The 18,981-nt window shown below is 47.8% G+C and overlaps 1 protein-coding gene across 2 annotated transcripts in view; it reads left to right on the top strand.

The window, feature by feature from the left end:
- fbln5 (fibulin 5) overlaps positions 1-17,752 on the top strand; it is a 69,760-nt gene extending 52,008 nt beyond the window's left edge. For both annotated transcript variants that reach the window (XM_080201953.1, XM_080201951.1), the window contains exons 8-11: positions 11,224-11,346; positions 15,316-15,442; positions 15,587-15,782; positions 16,859-17,752. In XM_080201953.1, the coding sequence (XP_080058079.1) occupies positions 11,224-11,346; positions 15,316-15,442; positions 15,587-15,782; positions 16,859-17,020 (608 nt within the window). In that variant the 3' untranslated portion in view covers positions 17,021-17,752. The remainder of the gene's footprint in view (positions 1-11,223; positions 11,347-15,315; positions 15,443-15,586; positions 15,783-16,858) is intronic.
- The last annotated feature ends 1,229 nt before the right edge of the window (positions 17,753-18,981 follow it).

The raw sequence follows: 18,981 nt of genomic DNA, 5'->3' as shown, positions 1-18,981 counted from the left end.
TTAATTCCTTTACTGTTCAAGAATCTATCTACCTTTGCCTTAAAAACATTCAACAAGGTAGCCTCACTGTTTCGCTGGGCAGGGAATTCCAGTTATGGTGAGCAGGCAGGTAAGTGGAGCTGAGTACATGAAAAGATCAGCCAATGATTTTATTGAATAGCGGAGCAGGCTCGAGGGACCTGATGACCTACTCCTGCTCCTAGTTCTTATGTTCTTATCTCATTAAGTATATTCAAGACTGAGATAGGCAGATTTTTAATCAGTAAGGGAATCAAGGATTATGGGGATAAAACAGGAAAGTGGAATTGAGGATTATATCAGATCATCCATAATCTCATTGAATGGCAGAGCAGACTAAATGGGCCAAATGGCCTACTTCTGCTCTTACATCGTTTGGCCTTACAAAGCACATTTTATTATGTTGTGAAGGGAAGAGAGAGATACAGAGAAGATTTATGAGAAAGGTTCCAGGGATAAGGGGTTTTGATTCCAGGAATGAAAGAGTTCAGTTATGTCAATAAATTGCTGAAACTGGGGCTGTTCTCTTTAGTGAGGCCGTTTGACATGGTTATTCAAAATCATGAGGGGGTCTGAATGGAGTGGATAGAGAGGAAGTGTTCCCGTTGAAAGAAGAGTCAAGGAAACACTGCGAAAGAAACAATGATGACATGAGGAATTACTTTTTGGGCAGTAAGTGGCTGGGATCTGGAGAGCGCTGCCTGAGAGTGTGGTGGAAAAAGGTTCAGTTGGGCGGTTTGGTGACACAGTGGTTAGCACTGCTGCCTCACAGTGCCAGGGACCCGGGTTTGACCCTGGCCTGGGTCACTGTCTGTGTGGAGTTTGCATGTTCTGTGTGGATTTCAGCTGGGTGATCCAGTTTCTTCCCACAGTCCAAAGATGTGCGGGTTAGGTGGATTGGCCGTGCTAAATTGCCCCTTCGTGTCAGATGGAACTAGCCAGGGTAAATGCATGGGGCTATGGGGATAGGGCCTGGATGGGATTGTGATCGGTGAGACTTGATGGACCAAATTTCTCCTTCTGAACTGTACGATTCTATGATTTGGATACGTTCCTGAAGAGAAACAATTGGGAGGCTCTGAGGAGAGGGTTAAAAAGAAGGGCTATCAGTGGGCCAGTACAGACATGGTGGGCTGAATGACCTCTTTCTGTGCTGCAGCTATTTTATGTGGAAGTGACTGTTATATAATTTGATATCAAGTTACACATTTATGCACGTGTTTATTTGTTCTCTATGTAACTAGGTGTATAACTGATTATAAATATCTCTCAGTGATATTTTGAACCTCATTATTCCACATGGGTGTAGTCACATCTGTCAAATCAAAGTGCTTACCTAGCAGTACCCATTACTTTAAAATAATAGATAAAAACACAAACTGCTGGATAAACTCGGCAGATCTGGCAGCATGTGTGGAAGGAGATAGGGTTAATGGTTTGAGTCCAAACGACCGTGCCACAGAACTGTAGAAAGGTAGAAATGTAATGAATTATGTAGCAGGAGAGGTGAGTGGAGGAGATGGGATGGAAAAGAAGACTAGGCCGGAACACAGCAAAGATTGACAAAGGCGTCCTAGGGTAAGACAAAGGGGAAATGTGCCATTAAGGGATGAAGAGAGCTAATAGTGGCAAAAGGTAAGATAGCAGAATGTGTTAATGGGAACACAACTGAACAACAAGAGACAGGAGACATGCGAGGGAGTGGTGAGGTTATGTTGGAACAGGCCAAGGGGAATAAAAACCACAGAAACAAACTACAAAATGTAGGATGGAGAGGGGGTCAATTTGGAGCACAACAGCAGGCCGAGGAAGGACATAATGCAAAATGCTGAGTTGAAATGGAAAGAGACTGGAAGGTTGGAATCTTGTTGCTCACGGATGGAATGAAGGTGTTCTGCAAAGCGGTCACCCAGTCTGCATTTAGTCTCCCCAGTGAGGAGGGTGCTGTTTTTCTCGGTGTATTCAGGGATGTCATTGCTGGGGAATGAAACATTTTCCAATGGGTAACACTCAATGTCAGTGATTGCACAATGTCCAGCTCAGGCTGTGACACAAGGCCCAGCTCAGGCTGTGACACAAGGCCCAGCTCAGGCTGCGACACACGGCCCAGCTCAGGCTGTGACACAAGGCCCAGCTCAGGCTGGGATACAAGGCCCAGCTCAGGCTGTGACACAAGGCCCAGCTCAGGCTGCGACACAAGGCCCAGCTCAGGCTGTGACACAAGGCCCAGCTCAGGCTGTGACACAATGTCCAGCTCAGGCTGGGATACAAGGCCCAGCTCAGGCTGTGACACAAGGCCCAGCTCAGGCTGCGACACAAGGCCCAGCTCAGGCTGTGACACAAGGTCCAGCTCAGGCTGTGACACAATGTCCAGCTCAGGCTGTGACACAAGGCCCAGCTCAGGCTGTGACACAAGGCCCAGCTCAGGCTGTGACACAAGGTCCAGCTCAGGCTGTGACACAAGGCCCAGCTCAGGCTGTGACACAAGGCCCAGCTCAGGCTGTGACACAAGGTCCAGCTCAGGCTGTGACACAATGTCCAGCTCAGGCTGTGACACAAGGCCCAGCTCAGGCTGTGACACAAGCCCCAGCTCAGGCTGTGACACAAGGTCCAGCTCAGGCTGTGACACAAGGCCCAGCTCAGGGTGTGACACAAGGCCCAGCTCAGGCTGCAACACAAGGCCCAGCTCAGGCTACGACACAGGGCCCAGCTCAGGCTGTGACACAAGGCCCAGCTCAGGGTGTGACACAAGGCCCAGCTCAGGCTGCGACACAAGGCCCAGCTCAGGGTGTGACACAAGGCCCAGCTCAGGCTGGGACACACGGCCCAGCTCAGGGTGTGACACAAGGCCCAGCTCAGGCTGTGACACAAGGCCCAGCTCAGGCTGTGACACAAGGCCCAGCTCAGGCTACGACACAAGGCCCAGCTCAGGCTGTGACACAAGGCCCAGCTCAGGCTGGGACACAAGGCCCAGCTCAGGGTGTGACACAAGGCCCAGCTCAGGCTGTGACACAATGTCCAGCTCAGGCTGTGACACAAGGCCCAGCTCAGGCTGTGACACAAGGCCCAGCTCAGGCTGCGACACAAGGCCCAGCTCAGGCTGCGACACAAGGCCCAGCTCAGGCTGCGACACAAGGCCCAGCTCAGGCTGTGACACAATGTCCAGCTCAGGCTGTGACACAAGGCCCAGCTCAGGCTGTGACACAAGGCCCAGCTCAGGCTGCGACACAAGGCCCAGCTCAGGCTGTGACACAAGGCCCAGCTCAGGCTGTGATACAATGTCCAGCTCAGGCTGTGACACAAGGCCCAGCTCAGGCTGTGACACACGGCCCAGCTCAGGCTGTGATACAATGTCCAGCTCAGGCTGTGACACAATGTCCAGCTCAGGCTGTGACACAATGTCCCGCTCAGGCTGTGACACAAGGCCCAGCTCAGGCTGGGACACAAGGCCCAGCTCAGGGTGTGACACAAGGCCCAGCTCAGGCTGTGATACAATGTCCAGCTCAGGCTGTGACACAAGGCCCAGCTCAGGCTGCGACACACGGCCCAGCTCAGGGTGTGACACAAGGCCCAGCTCAGGCTGTGATACAATGTCCAGCTCAGGCTGTGACACAAGGCCCAACTCAGGGTGTGACACAAGGCCCAGCTCAGGCTGCGACACAAGGCCCAGCTCAGGGTGCGACACAAGGCCCAGCTCAGGCTGCGACACAAGGCCCAGCTCAGGCTGCGACACACGGCCCAGCTCAGGCTGTGACACACGGCCCAGCTCAGGCTGTGATACAATGTCCAGCTCAGGCTGTGACACAAGGCCCAGCTCAGGCTGTGACACAAGGCCCAGCTCAGGCTGCGACACACGGCCCAGCTCAGGCTGTGACACAAGGCCCAGCTCAGGCTGTGATACAATGTCCAGCTCAGGCTGTGACACAAGGCCCAACTCAGGGTGTGACACAAGGCCCAGCTCAGGCTGCGACACAAGGCCCAGCTCAGGCTGGGACACAAGGCCCAGCTCAGGCTGCGACACAAGGCCCAGCTCAGGCTGCGACACACGGCCCAGCTCAGGCTGTGACACAAGGCCCAGCTCAGGCTGTGATACAAGGCCCAGCTCAGGCTGTGATACAATGTCCAGCTCAGGCTGTGACACAAGGCCCAGCTCAGGCTGTGACACAAGGCCCAGCTCAGGCTGCGACACACGGCCCAGCTCAGGCTGTGACACAAGGCCCAGCTCAGGCTGTGATACAATGTCCAGCTCAGGCTGTGACACAAGGCCCAGCTCAGGCTGTGACACAAGGCCCAGCTCAGGCTGTGACACAAGGCCCAGCTCAGGCTGTGACACACGGCCCAGCTCAGGCTGTGATACAATGTCCAGCTCAGGCTGTGACACAATGTCCAGCTCAGGCTGTGACACAATGTCCCGCTCAGGCTGTGACACAAGGCCCAGCTCAGGCTGTGACACACGGCCCAGCTCAGGCTGTGATACAATGTCCAGCTCAGGCTGTGACACAAGGCCCAGCTCAGGCTGGGACACAAGGCCCAGCTCAGGGTGTGACACAAGGCCCAGCTCAGGCTGGGACACAAGGCCCAGCTCAGGGTGTGACACAAGGCCCAGCTCAGGCTGTGACACAAGGCCCAGCTCAGGCTGGGACACAAGGCCCAGCTCAGGGTGTGACACAAGGCCCAGCTCAGGCTGGGACACAAGGCCCAGCTCAGGGTGTGACACAAGGCCCAGCTCAGGCTGGGACACAAGGCCCAGCTCAGGCTGTGACACAAGGCCCAGCTCAGGCTGCGACACAAGGTCCAGCTCAGGCAGGCCCAGAAGAAAACTCCCTCTGCCCTGTACGCACCTGGTTGAACCCTCTTGAAACAGGAAGGAGTTTCTTTTCATTTCCCACTGCCCCGGGTTGGAACTCTTGTAACTGTGGAGGGGTTTGTCTTCCGTGTCTTGACTGGATTGCATTCGAGACACACAAGACAAAAGGAGAGGAGTGAGGACAGCGTGTTCCTCTGACAATCTGCTAATCCTTTCAGGAAAGTTTTTCTTACAAGGAAATGTTCCTTTGTTTGGAAAAGGAGAAATGATGTACTATTAACGGAGCTGATGTGGAGGAGTTACTGAACGCAACAGTGCAGATCACTTGTTCATAGTAACCATGGAAACCATAGACACCCTACAATGCAGAAGGAGGTCATTCAGCCCATCAAGGGTGCACCGACCACAATCTCACCTATCACAGGAAACATAGAAACCCTACAGTACTGAAAAAGGCCATTCGGCCCATCGAGTCTGCACCGACCACAATCCCACCCAGGCCCTACCCCCACATCCCTACATATTTTACCCACCAATCCCTCTAAATTACCCATCTCAGGACACTAAGGGGCAATTTTAGCTGGCCAATCAACCTAACCCGCACATCTTTGGACTGTGGGAAGAAACCGGAGCATCCCGATGAAACACAGGCTCGAGGAGAATGTGCAAACTCCACACAGACAGTGACCCGAGCCGGGAATCGAACCCAGCTCCCTGGAGCTGTGAAGCAGCAATGCTAACCACTGTGCCGTCATACCGTCCTGGGGAACGGGAGGGAAAATAAAAATAAAAATAAAAAAAACCTAGGCCCTATTCCCATAATCCCATATGGTTACCCCGCTAATCCCTCAAACTTATGCATCCCAGGGCAATTTAGCTCGTCCAATACACCTAACCAGCACATCTTTGGACTGTGGGAGGAAACCAGAGGAAACCCACACAGACATGGGGAGAATGTGCAGACTCCACACAGACAGTGACCCGAGCCGGGAATTGAACCCAGCTCCCTGGTGCTCTGAGGCAGCAGTGCTAACCACTGTGCCACCAGACCATCCCAGATTTTTTCCCATCCTGCCTGTCATGGGAATCTAGTGGGCAGGACAGGACCACGCAAAGATCATTGGCCTTGGGCGGGTTTTTCCAGACTTGGGGCGAACGCAGCCAAAAAATCCCGCCCAATGTGGTTAGCACTGCTGTCTCACAGCTCAGGGACCAGGGTTCAATTCTGGCCTTGGGTGGCTACCTGTGTGCAGTTTGCATGTTCTTTCCATTTCTGCGTGGGTTTCCTCCGGATGCTCCGGTTTCCTCCCACACTCCAAAGATGTGCCAGATAGGTGGATTGGCCATTGCTAAATTGTCCCTTAGCATCCCAAATTGTAGGTTAGATGGATCCGCCATGGGATTATGGGGATAGAGGTTAGGGGGAGAGCGCCTGGACAAAGTCAATGGGCCGAATGGCCACTTGTGAACTGTAGGGATTCTATGATTCGATGACAGTGCAGCATTCCCTCTGCGCTGCACTGTCAACCATCAGCTGAAATGATGTGCATAAGTCGCTGGAATGAAACTGAAGCCCACGACCCAAAGATGAGAGCTCGATCAGTGACGTTTGACGGCACAGGGATAATGTCCAGTTTAGCTTCTTATTAGAATGAGTTGAACACCTTAAAAATACAAAGCTTTAACTGGCTGTCCAACAGTGCTCTACAAAAATCAGCAGCATTGACTCAGAGTAGCGTTTTTAGTGCTCTGCTATTGTGGATTTTAAGGTAGTTTTGGGAACCACCCAACTGTGGAACTGTGCAGTGGAGTTTGTTTCACAATAGGAAACTGTTACTCATGGGCAGAAATCAAATAAAAGAATACGCACAGAAAGAGTGATGCCATGTCTCAGAGAGCTTGTAGAGCAGTGGCTAACAGACCCCATCGGTGCATTTTGTTACATTCTTCAACGTGTGTTACAATACACGTCCTTGTTGAATTGCCTGTGCAATAATCCACCATTAAATTGCAGTCCAAGAAGAAATGTGTCAATGTTTAGTGAGCTTGTATTTAATATAACCCTTTGATGCTGGGCACGTTTTGTTCTGCCCCCTTCATTGAAGACATTCCCTCAGTTTCGCTGCTATATAGAATAACAGTTTTAAAGATTCAGTCACAGGGTGGCACAGTGGTTAGCATTGCTGCTTCACAGCTCCAGGGTCCTGGGTTCGTATTCCTGGCTCGGGTCACCGTCTGTGTGGAGTTTGCACATTCTCCTCGTGTCTACATGGGTTTCCTCCAGGTACTCCAGTTCCCTCCCACAGCCCAAAGATATGCGGGGTTAGGTTGATTGGCCGTGCTAAGAAATTGCCCCTTAGTGTCCAGGGATGTGTAGGTTAGAGGGATTAGTGTGTACGATATGGGGGTAGGGCCTGGGTGGGATTGTGTTTGGTACAGACTCGATGGGCTGAAGGGCCTCTTTCTGCACTGTAGGGTTCTATGGATGTGGGTGTTGCTAGCTGGGCCAGCATTTATTAACCTGCCCTGAGGGCAATTAAGAGTAAACCACTTTGCTATGGGGTCTGGAGTCTCATGTAGGCCAGACCAGTAAGAATGGCAGGTTTCCTTCCCTAAAGGGCATTAGTGAGCCAGATTGGTTTTTACAGCAATGTTTCTTGGTCATTATTAGATTTTTTTAAAAGTTGAATTTAAAGTTCACCATCTGCCATGGTGGGGGTTTGAACCCTGGTCCCCAGAGCATTACCCTGGGTCTCTGGATTACTAGTCTAGCGATAATACCACCACCTTCTCATAGACTTCCCAGCACTGCAGCAATACCACTGCAACCATCCTGTTATTTATGCTTTATATAAGCCTCCACCCACCTCTCTTCACTTAACCCCATCAATAAAACCCTCTGTTCCACTCTCCCTCATGAACCCATCCAGTTTTCCCTTGAAATGCACTCATGCTATTGAATGACAAGTCACCTTAATACAGAACATCGCATGATCTCAGGATGCCACAAAGCACCTTACGGCCAATGAAGTGACTTCTTAAAACTTGTTTGCTGTCGTAATGTGTGGAAATGCCACAGCCATTTTCTGTGCAGCAGTTTCCCACAAACAACAGTTCAATTACAAACAAATAAATGTTTTTTTTGTTAAAAGCAAGGTATTGCAGATGCTGGAATCTGAAACAAAAACAAAAAAATCTCAGTAGATCTGAGAACATCTGTGGAGAGAGAACGGAGCCAACGTTTTAAATCGGGATTGTCCAGAGCTTTCTGTCAAATGGTTTTTTTTGTGTGATCTTTATTGAGGGACAAATATTGATCCAGACATCAGATCGAGCCCTGGTCTTGTTTGAAATTGTGTTTTCGGGATCATAGGCAGGTGGTTTAATGTCTTGTCTAAACAATGCGCTAGACATTTGTGCTAAGGTTACTGGAGAGGAATGTGAACCCACAATCTTCTAATCCAGAGGCAAGAGTTGAGCCATGGCTCACAATATTCACCTGAACTGCTCCGTGCCAATCACCCTTGGGTAATTTCCCAAGGGAATATTTTTTTCAGACATGAGGCTTTGCAGTCACTGACTGCCGGCTATCAGACTGTGGAAGGCATCACAGCCGAATGTGATCCTACGCTGACCTGATGTCTACCAATATATGCACACACAGCCACTCTTTCAGCAAAACTATAGCATTCAGGAGCAAAATTCTTCATCTGAGCATATTTACCGCTATCCAATCTAAGATCAACCAACTCCACACAGAGCAAGGGTCAAATCACAGGACTTCTGGGCCCCTGAGAGTGTGGGATAAAGACTCAGGAGGAATCAGGACGTTTTTCTAAACAAATAAGGAACCTTCAATCAATCTGTAGGCTTCAGGGAAAAGAAATTTTTCATTTTGTCACTTATGCTGTTGGACTATCTCCGTTTCATGGTTAAGGACATCTTCTCTAGTGTCTATCTGTGTAAGAGATTTTACTGAACTGTTCATGGGATACCTGCCTCTAGAGGCAGCCTCATGGGATGGACACATCACTACGGAAAGCCTGAGGTCTTCTTCAGACCATTTACATTTCAAAATCCAAATGGTGCCCACTGCACCATGGCTGTGCGGAAATTTCTCCCTCCCCGACCACCCCAGGCCCTGCACCGTAATCCCGTCCCCCCCTCCCCACCACCATGTTACATCAGAGCAGAGTGTCTTCCCCTTGGATTGCGAAAGCAGGGCAAATGGAAACCTAAATCAAGGGCAATACCCTGCGACTGAAAGGAAGAAACAGGAAAGTTGAAATTTTCCCTCAGATTCGTCCTTTAAAAACAATATTAAAGCAATCGGAAAGTTCAACATTGAGTACAACCACTCCAGCCTGCATCAACTCTGAAGCTGTAATGCTAAAGCCCGCCACCTTGTGGCCACTCTGTAACAGTGCCCATCCATTGCAGGAAACTTCAATTTCCTTTATTCAGACGCTGCCCAGGACTTTATTGCATAAATTGTGTTTAAAAATCCAGTCCATATTAAAGCTTTTTCCCCTAAATATATTATCTAAATGTCTGTATCAACAGGAGTTAAACTATAACTTTGACGCATCTCGCTTGGAATATGATTCTGGTTATATTCCCTCAAAGTCGCTTCAGTATCTAATGAATCAGTCTAAGTTCTCACAATTCAGATCATTACATGTTTCAGATATATTCTAGCATAAATGTTGAATTGTCAGGAACATTTCCTGCTTACCTTTCGTACGATTGAAGGTGGCAATGTGTTGCTCTGCCTCTAAGACACCATTTAAGTTGAGAATATTTGGAGAGAGGGCACTGTTATTTTGTAGTGTCCTCCCTTTTACATACATTCTATTGCAGCATGTGGATCCCTTCAAGGTAGGAGGCCCCTGATGAGCCCTCCATCTTTGTGATCCGGTCCACCATCTTTAAATTAATGGCCTCTGGACACTAATTGGCCACCCCAATAAAAATCACGATGAGTTACCATTTCCCTCCCTCTCTCCTCCGCTCCCCACACCCACCATTACCTCAGGGTGCTCTCGATATTGTGAAACTCTCCTAAACTCTGGATTCCCATCCGGAGGGAAAATCCTGACCTATTAGTTTTACTTTTTTTATTTATTAGTGTCACAAGTAGGCTTACATTAACACTGCAATGAAGCTACTATAAAAATTCCCTATTATTAGATTTATTTATGTTTGTAAATGTTTCCATACGAGTGTTACTCTGCCTGTGTTGATTTATAAACTTGTATCCAACGTAGTTCACGGTGTGTAATTATAATGATCATATATTAAGCAGATTTTTCTCTTCACCCTATCTGTAACTGCAACATTCTGCAACCTCTCCTTTCCTTCTCCCCTATGTATTCTATGAATGGTATGGTTTGTCTGTATAGCGCAAGAAGTAATAATTTTCACGTGTATCCCATGTGGCAATAATAAAGCAAATCAAATCAAATTATCTGGCAAATAAACATGTTCAATTAAAAAAATGAGACGTAGACTGAACAAGTTGGCCTTCCACATGTGTGTTTGAACCAGAATACTGGGATGAATGGCTGTTTCTGCTACGATTATAAAACTCCAATCTGTTTTCAGTTTGGGCAGTGTATAACTTGAATTAAATATTGTCACATGTATTGGGATACAGTGAAAAGTATTCTTTCTTGCGCGTTAAACAGACAAAACATACCATTCATACAGTACATAGGGCAGAAGGAAAGGAGGGGATGCAGAATGTAGTGTTACAGTCATAGCTCGGGTGTAGAGAAAGATCAATTTAATATAAGATAGGCCCATTTAAAAGTCTGCTGGCTGCACAGTCCCAGGAGCATTGTGGTCCCAATACACTAACATAGAATCCTGCAGTGCAGGAGGCCATTCGGCCCAATAGAGTCTGCACCCATCCAGGCCCTATTCCTGTTAATCCATTCATTTCCCCTAGCCAATCCCCCCGACACTAAGGGGCAATTTAGCATGGCAAATCCACCTAACCCGTACATCTTTGGAGTCTGAGAAGAAACAAGAGCACCCGGAAGAAACTCAGGCAGACACGAGGAGAATATACAAACTCCACACAAACAGTGACCCAAGCCAGGAATCGAGCTCAGGTCTCTGGTGCTGTGAGGCAGCTGTGTGAACCACTGTGCCACCCCAAAAATATTAAATAATGTTATTTTGTTATTCAACTCTTTATAATGAAGTTTTAATGAAAGACTTTTTTTTAACTCAGCGCATGTGAAAAAACATATTGTTACGTTTTTGAATGGGGTAAATACGTCATAAATAACGTCACAAATGTAAGAGTGTGATAGAAAAGCAATAAGTCTTGAAAACATGACAGGACCCGACACTATTCTATTTCTAACCCAGATATCTGTTCTCATTTCTAGATATCAATGAGTGCAGTTTCTCAGATCTCCTTTGCCAGCACCAGTGTGTGAATGAGCCAGGCGATTACTTCTGCATCTGCCCTGAGGGTTACACCATGTTCACTGACAACAGTAGGTGCCAAGGTAATGGGAGGCTGGCATTATTCACTAACTCTTTATCAAGCATCGTAACCTGCGCTTGCATTTTACCTGAAGGTCACTCTTGTGGAGGGAACAATGCATCCTGCCGACTAGTTCCTTTTGTTCAACTGTAGGCAGTTCACCACAGGGATAAAAGGACATCAATCATGGTCACCTAATTATGAAATCAGAATTATTTCAAGAGGCACCTGTCAGACAACCTCTGCATCCAATCCTTACCTTCCATTGTTCAGCTTATTCATCGCCCTGTAGTCACATAAGCAAACAGCAGAGACCCACAATTTGTTGGAAGGTCTTAAAGATCCCCAGGCTATTTAATTGGGCCATACTTCACATTTCCTGCTGTGAATTAAACATCACACCCTTTACTTACCTTTCACGTCAAACCAAATGCCTTGATGTTCAAAACCTGATGGATTATTTTTGGAGTTTTAGTTGAAGTTCGTGAGTTATGAGTGGTCTCCTTATGATATCACTTCTCAGTTCATGTTTAAAGGTGCTGAACTCACTTGGACAATGTGGAAGAAATATTCTTCGATTGTATTCAATCTGACCTGCAAACTTGCCTCAACTGCTGTTATTTAGAATCATAGAATCCTGCCGTACAGAAGGAGGCCATTTGGCCCATCAAGTCTGTACTGGTCACAATCCAACCCAAGCCCTCTTCCCACCACCCCAAACACATACCCTGCTAACTCCCCCGACACTAGGGTCAATTTAGCTTGGCCGATGCACCTAACCTGCACATCTTTGGATTGTGGGAGGAAATTGGAGCGCGCAGAGGAAACCCACACAGACATGGGGAGAACATGCAAACTCCACACAGACAGTGGCCCGAGCTGGGAATTGAACACACGTCCCTGGTGCTGTGAGGCAGCAGTACTAACCACTGTGCCATCCTGGCACCTGACCTCACCAGAATTCAGCAGAAGGGAAAAATGAGGCCTGGAGTTTGCCACGAGGACAGAAGTTGTGATGTGGGGAGCTGAGGCAAGGCCTGAGACAGCTTGGGAGGGCAGCAACCGTTCCACTAATTAAGGACAGTGGGCTGTCTCTCCGAGCTGCCAACCTGGTCAGATGGCTAGGGGTTCAGTGACCTCAGTCCTGGTGTCTGGGAGGTTACAGGAGGTTACTCCATACTGAGGCGCTCTCACAGGCAAATCCGTCATTGTATTTCTGTGCTGTGGCCTGGCAGACTCTGCTTTGTAGTGATAACCACTCCAGTAGTTGCATTGCTCTGGGGGCAGCCTCTGTGGGGCATGACGTCTCTGGAACCAAAGTCTTGCCGCCTAGAGACTGCTGGGATACCATTTCAATACAGCTACCATTCTTGCCTCCGGGAATATCCCCTGGTGACCGGGAAGTGTTAAGCTTAACCTTTCCTGGCAATTTTATCATTCCTCCCATGTCCAGCCTGTCTCCAAATCCCAGAGAAAATCCCAGCCTGAGTCTTTCCCGATAGGATGAACTCCACATACAAAGATGCTCACTCAGATGCGCATTTATGTTGGTCAATCTTGCTTTCACAGTATGAAGAGGGAACTTCCTCGGTGTGGTACTGTGTCTCACTCCACACGCTGCAATTTGGGAAATATTTTAAAAATTCTTTGACAGGATGTGGGTGTTGCTGACAAGGCCAGCATTTGTTACCCGTCCCTAATTGCCCTTGAAGGGCTTGCTAAGCCAGTTTAGGTCCAAGCTGAGGCAGTGGTACAGTGGTATTGTCACTGGACTAGTAATCCAGACTAATTCCCTAGAGACCCAGGTTCAAATCCCACCACAGCAGCTAACGAAATTTGAATTCAGTAAAAATCTGAAGCTAAAAGTGTAATGATAACCCTGACTCGATTGTTGTAAAAACCTATCTGGTTCACTAGAGTCATAGAGGTTTACAGCATGGAAACTTGTCCATACTGCCCTTTCTTTTTTAAAACCCCAAACCTAATCCCAATTGCCCGCATTTGGCCCATATCCCTTCACACCCACTGTACCCATGTAACTGTCTAAATGCTTTTTAAAAGACAAAATTGTACCCACCTCTACTACTGCCTCTGGCAGCTTGTTCCAGACACTCACCACCCTCTGTGTGAGAAAAATTGCCCCTCTGGACTCTTTTGTATCTCTCCCCTCTCACCTTAAACCTCTGCCCTCTAGTTTTAACAAAGAACAAAGAACAACCCAGCACGGGAAACAGGCCCTTCGGCCCAACGAGCCCGCGCCGCCGCATCCTCCGACACCTATTCTACCCTGCGTGTCTACGAATGGAACCCCTAACTTAGCCAGATTCAAGGGAGAATAGTGTCAATTTGGTAAAACCAATCAGCCTAAGAGCACATCTTTGGGGTGTGGGAGGAAACCGGAGCGCCCGGAGGAAACCCACGCAACCACAGGGAGAATGCACAAACTCCCACAGACACAGGCCCAAATCCATGTATCTGCACAGCTAGCAGTGCTAGTCACCGAGCTGTTGCGGCGCCCGTCTACCGGTCCAGGATCAAGCACACACACCGAGTTTTAGACTCTCCCACCTTTGGGAAAAGATATTGACTATTGAGCTGATCTGTGCCCCTCATTATTTTGTAGGCCTCTAAAATTGGAAACTCCCACTCGAGGTCAATGGGCCACTGCGTGGCCTGTCCCTCCCCATGCGCTATGATTCCCGTGGTGGACGCGGTGGGAAAATTCCTTCCCCTGATTCTGGTGTTACTATGGCTACTCTGACTGTAGAATACAATTCCTCCCCGTGTTCCTAGCATCAGCCAGGACTAGCTGATTGTAACAGAAGAACATAAGAAATAGGAGCAGGAGTAGGCCACCTAGCTCCTCGAGCCTGCCCCACCATTCAATAAGATCATGGCTGATCTTGTAGTGGTTCAGTTCCACTCACCTGCCTGCTCCCCATAACCCCCAATTCCCTTATTGGTCAGAAATCTATCCACCAGTGACTTAAACACATTCAACGAGGTAGCCTCCACCGTACATGAATCCGATCCACTCTGTCCACCTCACACTGTCTAGTATCGACCGTGTTGAGGTTTGAAAGCCCTGACCAACTCAGGTTGCCAACCTGTCTAGGATTGCCCTGGAGCCTCTTCAGAATCAACGGTTAATCCCTAGGTTGCCGTGAGCAACCGCGGCGGGGTGGCGGTGGATTCTTCTTGGTCATCTCTCTTCAAAATCATTTTCTAAAAGTATCAGAGATGGGGGCTGGGCAAAGAAATGCTGTATTACTGACAGCCTGAAACAGCCAATCAGGAGTGTCTACTCTCAGTGAGAGGCGGGGTGTTGGAAGATGGGTGTGTCAGGCTAACAACGGTGAGAATCTAGGGGTGTGACAGTTGGCCAGACAGGTCATGTGATGAAATGTACAGGTATATGTTGAATCACAGTTGGCAACACTACTGCCATTGAACATGTGCCAGGGAGAGAATCTCGTGGCTTGAGCTACTGTAGAGACCGAGCACAGACACTGGACGGGACTTTTCCGCCCCGCTGTGCTGTTCGAGTAGTGTAGCAGGGCGGGAAATATGAATAAAAGGGCGAAAAATCGGGTTCGAAAAATCGGGCTTAAGTGGCAATCGGGTCGGACGGCAGTTGGTGGGTAGTCTGTGGGGAGGGTGGAGGGGCGATGTCCATGGGGGATGGGAGTTGTCAGATCTCCCAGTATACTGTGTGCACTGTGTACGCAGTGCAGTGGGAAATTGGGACACATGCGCAATGGTACCCCGAGCAATCTGCAGCCAGCTTCCTGGCGTGAATAGGCTCCACCACTTCCCCCTGTGGCGGGAATCACATTGAGGCCTCTGTATTGCACAGAGTGCTGTAAATTACCACCACTTACCTCGCTGGAAAAATGGGCGAGAAAATGTCCTGTTTTCTTGTGCATTTAACACTTAGGTTTTTTTTGAGAAGATTCTGCCCAGTATGTCTAAGTGTTTCTCTGTTTGTTAGATATTAATGAGTGTGAAGCCAGTAATCACACATGTACAGAACAACAGGACTGCTACAACATTCCAGGAGGATACAAATGTCTGGAGCAAGTGCGTTGTCAAGATCCTTACATACAGTTGAATGAAAAGTAAGTACTCCAGCAGCACTGTAAAGTAGCATTTTAGCAGCACTAACCAGTGGGAAAATGGGTGGCTTAATGTATTTATAGATCGTGAAGCGTCTCACTGTGAAAACCGTCCACTGACATGTTACCTCTCTCCTTGTGTCACAGTCGCTGTATGTGTCATGGAGACAATCCAGGCTGTGCAGACCAACCATTCACCATCTTGTACAAATACATGGACATAATGTCAGGAAGGAGTGTTCCCTCAGACATCTTCCAAATGCAGGCCACGTCGCGCTATCCAGGAGCCTACTACATCTTCCAGATCAAATCTGGGAATGAAGGCAGAGAGTTCTACATGAGGGTAAGACCTCAGCTTCTGTAGCTGTGCATGAGAATTCAGAACAATAGTAAAAATGTGTCTTGGCAGCGTTGTCTAATCAAATATTTCTAAAATAGACGTGACACGCCCAATATAAGCTCAGTTTAAATATAAACGCATCTTGTGTTGGCTTTACCGAGTGGGATTTTCCAGCCATGCCATATCCCCCCCCCACCCTTACCCCACCCCCATCCCCCTGCACCCCCCCACCCACCCAAGACTGGAAATTCCTTCACGACGTCAACGGGCCTTTAAACGCTCCGGCAAGTTGTCCTCCCCACCCGTGAAGATTCCCACAGTGGGCAGGATCAGGACGTTGCTCCAATACATATCCTCTTTCTTTCGTTTGACGGTGGAATGGGGTGGAGGACGGCTTGGGCTGGTGCTGGGTTTTGATTACTGTTGAAGGCAGGTGCTCATTCATGAAACAGGAATGAGGAATCCGTTGAACAAAGTTGGGATTTTCCTGGCCCACCTGCCTCCGGAATCTTCCAATCCCGCCGAAATCCAATAGACCTTTGGCTGGCCTGTCACATTCCCCGGAATGGGGGATCCCATCACAACAGATTCAGGCAAACCCACCTTTTATATCCAAACCCGGTGATGTGAACAATGGCTGTATTTAGTCTGCTGCCGGAATATCATTGTTTTGGCAAAACTTGTACCAGAAATTGCCAGTTGGCAAAGATCAGCTCCTGGGAGATTTAGGGTAAATTGCTCTCCAGACAGAGCCAAGGAGAGACACTCTCTGAAATATTCAGTTCAAACCCAACCAGATTGTTTGCAGAGATACACTTCATAGAACCTTCCTTCCAAAACACCCATCTCCTCATTCCCCTACCACCCGAAACACAACTAGTGATAGTAAGGACAAATACTCCCAGAGGCAGATGTTACATCATATTTCATTCTCCGCGTTGAACAAAATTGTAAAATATTGAACGATAGATCGAGGAATGAATTGTCAAGAGCGCGGCACTCAAAATCAGCAATGTTTACCGCCACCCATTAAATATTAAGCTGTCCTTGTTTTTTTTGCCTTCCTCACAAACCCATAGCAAACAGGGCCGGTGAGTGCCACGGTGGTGATGACCCGTCCAATCAGCGGACCGCGAGACATCGTACTGGACCTTGAAATGATCACGGTCAACACCGTCATCAACTTCCGAGGGAGTTCCGTGATCAGACTGACTATCTTTGTATCCGAGTACAAATTTTAAACCCCTGATTTTCCGGGGGTGCTGGGGTTCAACATTTGATAGGTTATTCAGCTATTTTAATGAGTGAATGTTTCACTGTTGTCGTTAAGGCAGAAAGATGCTTTTGGTAATGCATTGCAACTGTTTAGATTCTTAATTCTGTCTGCTTTTTCTTGTCTGCCTAGGTCAGAGACTTTGTATAACAGCCCATAAACAGAAATGTTAAGCCTTGAAACTGCAGCGTATTCAGTAAGGCATTGTGATGTTCTTGTTTGGAACTGTCTATTCAGGAAGAGGGACCATGTACGAAGAATTAGAGGAACACCAGGGGGCAGTTTCTTTAAATATATATTCACTTCTTGCGATTTGTGCCATGCTGAAAAGGCCGCATCTATTTGGTGCCCAGAGAAGGTGGACATGAACCTTCTTGTTAAGCCATTACAGTTTGGTAAGGGCGCAATCCCAATGTTATCAGGCTTTTGGTCTGGCGATAATGAGATCCCAGTGTTACATGTCCCAGAGCTGTGTGACTTGGAAGGGAACTAAAAGGTGAAGATAGTCCCCTGACATTGGTGCTCTCTATTCCCTTGGTAGTAGATGCCACAAGGCCAGGATGTGCTCACAGGAGTTAATTCATAGGAGTTAATTCGGGTCTTTGGAGTTAGAGGAACAGGAAGAACATTGCCCATAGTTTGCGAGGGCACATTCCCTCAATCACCACCCAACCCAACAACCTCCACCCCTCACACCATTTCCCCCCCATCCTACTCCCAACACCATCCCCTGCCTCCCCCAACCCCCTGACACACACACACACACACACACACACACACACACACACACACACACACACACACACACACACACACACACACACACATATAGAGTTTCAGTTGAAGGCAGCATTGGCAAGCCATGGCCTGCATTATACATGACGGCAATTGTACATCCCCAAACTGCACAGTAAAATGTTTGATTACACTATTACCGTGCATTAATGCCAATTTCTTCTGAACAAGAACTGTTTAATCCATTATTTTGAACACTTAAATGGATTGTAAAACTACACAAAACAAAAACCCGTGGGGTTTTAAGGAGCTTTTCTTTTCACCCGCCAAGTTGCTTAGATCTGGAATACACTAACTGAAAGGATGGTGGAAACAAGATTGAATGATGAATATCAAAGGGATTGGATAAACATTACGGGGTAAGGGCAGGGATAACTGGGCAGCATAGACCAAATGTCTTCCTTATGCCTAGGACACAAAACACGGGAAGAGAAATACTGAAAATCAGCATCAACTGATACAATTGCTGAACAATAAGATCCAAGTGATTGTTCTGCAGGCGATTTCATTGGAATATGATAGTTCTATTTAACAAGTGTCTACAATGTAAATGTATCAAATATAATGCCACACCAGGGAACAAATGTTATACAATTACAGTGTGTTCACTTTAAAACGCCACATCAACATCGTCTTTAAGGAACTAGTTTTCTTTGAAATAAAACAACAGTGTCTATTTTAATCCCTTAATTGAGAACCACCCTTTAACAAGAGTTGAATTTATCCCTGAGGAAACTGACTCCGTGGTCACCTGTGTGTTGACTCACAAGAGGACAGCTTACAGGCAAATAGCAAACTTTATTGTCTGTTGTTCGAGGGACATTGAGAACTGACCTAAATTCTAAAGTAATTAAAGAAAGATGTGACTATGTAGATGTTAATTTCACTAAATCGATCCCTCCCCCCTCCAGAGATGTCTGTTTAGCTCAATTAAACTCATGAAACAGTATATATATTGTCAGTGAAAAGGCAGTTTGGAATGTGATTGAACCTTCTTAAGATGCTCAAGATTCACTGGTCATGTTTATACACTTGTTGCACTCTCCCAGTTACCTGTCACTGTTTTATCTCTTGCTTAGAAAGCAAAGAGAATTGCCCCAGTCCCCTGAGTCATCCAGACTCCTTTGTGGGAGC

The sequence above is a fragment of the Carcharhinus amblyrhynchos genome, chromosome 14 (genome assembly GCF_965287045.1).
Source record: "Carcharhinus amblyrhynchos chromosome 14, sCarAmb.v2.hapA, whole genome shotgun sequence".
Lineage (NCBI taxonomy): Eukaryota > Metazoa > Chordata > Chondrichthyes > Carcharhiniformes > Carcharhinidae > Carcharhinus > Carcharhinus amblyrhynchos.
This window is presented reverse-complemented; position numbering and strand designations above follow the sequence as displayed.